We start from the raw sequence: 5000 nt of genomic DNA, 5'->3' as shown, positions 1-5000 counted from the left end.
AACTACATGATAATAATAGCAGCAGTAACATTAATGATGTGCAAATGAGATGAAGCGATTCAGTCACCTATTCTATGAGATAGATGAGACTGGTCTGTGTCCTCTGGCTACCTGTTTAAAAGTCTAATGGCTGAGGGAAAGAAGGTGTTCCTTAATCTGGAAGTCATTTGAGCAGATGCTGGAGTGAATCGAGCCCTCATTAGTGTGCACTGCATCTGTTCTCATTTAAACCAATAGTTTCACTCGTGTTTTGACTTTCGTCGTGTGTCAGGTTCTGCTGTGACTGCGACCTGCTCAGACATCATTGTGTGTCGGGTGTGTGACGCAGCGGGATGCTCTTCCGGACGGTTTGTCTGGGAATGTCGAGGGATGTGGTGATGCCCTTCAGATGGAGACGGATAATTGGCCGGTCGTCTCTCGTAGAGGAAACACTGCTGTGTTCAGCCAAACCTGCCCTCATAAGGGCACTTTCTGTGTGTGTGTGAGTGTGTGTGTGTGTGTGTGTGTGAGTGCGTGTGTGTGTGTGAGTGCGTGTGTGAGTGTGTGTGTGTAAGAGTGTTTTCTGGGGAATTCCTCAGCGGTGATGCACATTTGAATGGAAAGACACACAAATATGTGCACTTATTTTTATATACACTACCGTTGAAATAATTCTCAAATGTTTCTGAAAGAAGTCTCTTGTGCTCACCACGGCTGCATTTATATGATCAAAAATACAGTAAAAAATGTGAAATATTATTACAGTTTAAAATAGCTGTTTTCAATGTATTGTAAAATGTAATGTATTTCTGTGATGTGCAGCTGTATTTTCAGCATCATTACTCCAGTCTTCAGTGTCACATGATCTTCAGAAATCATTCTAATATGCTGATTTGCTGCTCAAGAAACATTTCTGATTATTATCAATGTTGAAAACATTTATATTTTTGTGGAAACTGTGATGTATTTTATTTTTCAGGATTTTTGATTAAAAAAAGTAAAAAAAAAAATTTTTGTAACATTATAAATGTCTCTATGTCACTTTTGATCAATTTAATGCAGACTTAATGAATAAAAGTGTTATTATATATTCTATGTATTTTTTAAATCTTACTGACCACAAACTTTTGAATGGTAGTGTAATTTTTATTTTATTTTGTATATATAATTTTATTCATATATACGTTTTTGTGGGTGGAATGCAGTAAAAGTGAGAGTAATCTCACACAACACTAAATAATCTATTTGTGCTGGAAATAGCATGCGTTTATGCAGAATGTAATTGTGTGTTTAAGGACATGACGGGTTTAGTCTTCACGAGATAATGTTCAGTGATAATGTGCTTTATCTGTTTTGTGAAAGCGTAGCGTCATGCTCGACTGTTGAAAAAGAGAAATGAGTTGATCTTTGTGCTCCAGCCTCATGAGGCCTCAGAGAAACGGCTCTGTGTGTGTGTGTGTGTGTGTGTGTTGTGTGTGTGTGTGAGTGTGTGTGTGTATGTGAGTGAGTGTGTGTGTGTATGTGAGTGTGTGTGTGTGTGTGTGAGTGTGTGTGTGTGTGTTGGTGTTCTCCAGGAGTCACTGGGCGTCTGTCTGTGGCGGTGACTCGTTTCCTCACATGGCTTGCCCAGAACATTCCAGTCACGATAAAACCACATGAGCCTAAAATACCTCTGCTCTCTCCTGCAGCTGCCCACTGCATCACTCCCAGTGGTGGTGAAGATGGGACACGCCCACTCCGGCATGGGCAAGGTAGGAGCCGATGATGTCATCACACACACTGCACTCTGATTGGGCCGCCTGTGAAGTGTGTGTGTGTGTGTGTGTGTGTGTGCGTGTTTAAGTGTGTGTGCGTGTTTAAGTGTGTGTGCGTGTTTAAGTGTGTGTGCGTGTTTAAGTGTGTGTGCGTGTTTAAGTGTGTGTGCGTGTTTAAGTGTGTGTGCGTGTTTAAGTGTGTGTGCGTGTTTAAGTGTGTGTGCGTGTTTAAGTGTGTGTGCGTGTTTAAGTGTGTGTGCGTGTTTAAGTGTGTGTGCGTGTTTAAGTGTGTGTGCGTGTTTAAGTGTGTGTGCGTGTTTAAGTGTGTGTGCGTGTTTAAGTGTGTGTGCGTGTTTAAGTGTGTGTGCGTGTTTAAGTGTGTGTGCGTGTTTAAGTGTGTGTGCGTGTTTAAGTGTGTGTGCGTGTTTAAGTGTGTGTGCGTGTTTAAGTGTGTGTGCGTGTTTAAGTGTGTGTGCGTGTTTAAGTGTGTGTGCGTGTTTAAGTGTGTGTGCGTGTTTAAGTGTGTGTGCGTGTTTAAGTGTGTGTGCGTGTTTAAGTGTGTGTGCGTGTTTAAGTGTGTGTGCGTGTTTAAGTGTGTGTGCGTGTTTAAGTGTGTGTGCGTGTTTAAGTGTGTGTGCGTGTTTAAGTGTGTGTGCGTGTTTAAGTGTGTGTGCGTGTTTAAGTGTGTGTGCGTGTTTAAGTGTGTGTGCGTGTTTAAGTGTGTGTGCGTGTTTAAGTGTGTGTGCGTGTTTAAGTGTGTGTGCGTGTTTAAGTGTGTGTGCGTGTTTAAGTGTGTGTGCGTGTTTAAGTGTGTGTGCGTGTTTAAGTGTGTGTGCGTGTTTAAGTGTGTGTGCGTGTTTAAGTGTGTGTGCGTGTTTAAGTGTGTGTGCGTGTTTAAGTGTGTGTGCGTGTTTAAGTGTGTGTGCGTGTTTAAGTGTGTGTGCGTGTTTAAGTGTGTGTGCGTGTTTAAGTGTGTGTGCGTGTTTAAGTGTGTGTGCGTGTTTAAGTGTGTGTGCGTGTTTAAGTGTGTGTGCGTGTTTAAGTGTGTGTGCGTGTTTAAGTGTGTGTGCGTGTTTAAGTGTGTGTGCGTGTTTAAGTGTGTGTGCGTGTTTAAGTGTGTGTGCGTGTTTAAGTGTGTGTGCGTGTTTAAGTGTGTGTGCGTGTTTAAGTGTGTGTGCGTGTTTAAGTGTGTGTGCGTGTTTAAGTGTGTGTGCGTGTTTAAGTGTGTGTGCGTGTTTAAGTGTGTGTGCGTGTTTAAGTGTGTGTGCGTGTTTAAGTGTGTGTGCGTGTTTAAGTGTGTGTGCGTGTTTAAGTGTGTGTGCGTGTTTAAGTGTGTGTGCGTGTTTAAGTGTGTGTGCGTGTTTAAGTGTGTGTGCGTGTTTAAGTGTGTGTGCGTGTTTAAGTGTGTGTGCGTGTTTAAGTGTGTGTGCGTGTTTAAGTGTGTGTGCGTGTTTAAGTGTGTGTGCGTGTTTAAGTGTGTGTGCGTGTTTAAGTGTGTGTGCGTGTTTAAGTGTGTGTGCGTGTTTAAGTGTGTGTGCGTGTTTAAGTGTGTGTGCGTGTTTAAGTGTGTGTGCGTGTTTAAGTGTGTGTGCGTGTTTAAGTGTGTGTGCGTGTTTAAGTGTGTGTGCGTGTTTAAGTGTGTGTGCGTGTTTAAGTGTGTGTGCGTGTTTAAGTGTGTGTGCGTGTTTAAGTGTGTGTGCGTGTTTAAGTGTGTGTGCGTGTTTAAGTGTGTGTGCGTGTTTAAGTGTGTGTGCGTGTTTAAGTGTGTGTGCGTGTTTAAGTGTGTGTGCGTGTTTAAGTGTGTGTGCGTGTTTAAGTGTGTGTGCGTGTTTAAGTGTGTGTGCGTGTTTAAGTGTGTGTGCGTGTTTAAGTGTGTGTGCGTGTTTAAGTGTGTGTGCGTGTTTAAGTGTGTGTGCGTGTTTAAGTGTGTGTGCGTGTTTAAGTGTGTGTGCGTGTTTAAGTGTGTGTGCGTGTTTAAGTGTGTGTGCGTGTTTAAGTGTGTGTGCGTGTTTAAGTGTGTGTGCGTGTTTAAGTGTGTGTGCGTGTTTAAGTGTGTGTGCGTGTTTAAGTGTGTGTGCGTGTTTAAGTGTGTGTGCGTGTTTAAGTGTGTGTGCGTGTTTAAGTGTGTGTGCGTGTTTAAGTGTGTGTGCGTGTTTAAGTGTGTGTGCGTGTTTAAGTGTGTGTGCGTGTTTAAGTGTGTGTGCGTGTTTAAGTGTGTGTGCGTGTTTAAGTGTGTGTGCGTGTTTAAGTGTGTGTGCGTGTTTAAGTGTGTGTGTGTGTTTGTGTGCATGTTTAAGTGTGTGTGTGTGTGTGTGTGTGAGAGCGAGTATGTGTGTGTGTGTGTGTGTGTGTGTGTGTGTGTGTGTTAAGGGTGGAGGTCTGTTCCTCTCATGATCTCAGATCAGTATCTCTGAGGTCTGGGTGGAGGTTATGATGGGGCTTTCCAGAATCTAGAGTGAACTTTCGTTTCACAATCACGTCTTCATCTCATCACTCGTTTGTTTTCATCAGTCATCAGATGTGTAACTGACTGGCTGTAATTCAGCGGCTCTTAATCTGATCCTCAGTGCATCTTACCATTTATTTACAAAGTCTGATACATTAGATTTTTCAGGATTCTTTGAAAGTTCAAAAGAACAGCATTTATTTGAAATAGAAATCTTTTGTAACATAATAAATGTCTTTACTGTCACTTTTGATCTATTAGATGTGTCCTTGATGAACAAAAGCATTAGTTTTTTATTTTAAAAAATCCTATTTACTTGAAACTTTTAAATGGTAATGTATCACAGTGTCCATGTATAACGTATTTTCAACATTGCTAATAATCAGAAATGTTTCTCGAGGAGCAAATCAGCATTTTAGAATTTATATTATCATATTAGTGTATTGTTTTAAAGTACATTGCTTCCATAATGTTTTTTCTAAGTATGCTAAAGTGAACTTTTTCTGAAAGGTTGTTTTCACTGAATGCGTCATTCTGTTGCTCCAGTTGGATTGTGGGTAATGTTTGACCTGTGACGTGTGTTTGTGTGGCAGATAAAGGTGGAGACAGCGAATGATATCCAGGACATCACCAGTGTGGTGGCCATCGCTAAAACCTACGCCACGGCCAAGCCTTTCGTCCACTCCAAATACAACATCCGCATCCAGAAGATCGGCAGCAACTACAAAGCCTACATGTGAGAGCATGTGTGTGTGTGAGTGTGTGTGTGTGTGAGTGTGTGTTTGTGTGAGTGCATGTTTGTGTGTGTGTGTGTGTGTTTG

The 5000-nt window shown here is 42.0% G+C and overlaps 1 protein-coding gene across 1 annotated transcript in view; it reads left to right on the top strand.

The window, feature by feature from the left end:
- LOC107669034 (synapsin-3-like) overlaps positions 1-4919 on the top strand; it is a 35665-nt gene extending 30746 nt beyond the window's left edge. The window contains exons 5-6 of the mRNA XM_016461134.1: positions 1668-1730; positions 4773-4919. Coding sequence (XP_016316620.1) covers positions 1668-1730; positions 4773-4919 — 210 coding nt within the window. The remainder of the gene's footprint in view (positions 1-1667; positions 1731-4772) is intronic.
- Positions 4920-5000: the final 81 nt, after the last annotated feature.

This window comes from Sinocyclocheilus anshuiensis, unplaced genomic scaffold, assembly GCF_001515605.1.
Source record: "Sinocyclocheilus anshuiensis isolate Anshui unplaced genomic scaffold, SAMN03320099.WGS_v1.1 scaffold276, whole genome shotgun sequence".
NCBI classification, from domain to species: Eukaryota; Metazoa; Chordata; class Actinopteri; order Cypriniformes; family Cyprinidae; genus Sinocyclocheilus; species Sinocyclocheilus anshuiensis.
The sequence above is the reverse complement of the archived record's forward strand: the minus strand, read 5'-3'. Positions and strand labels throughout refer to the sequence as shown.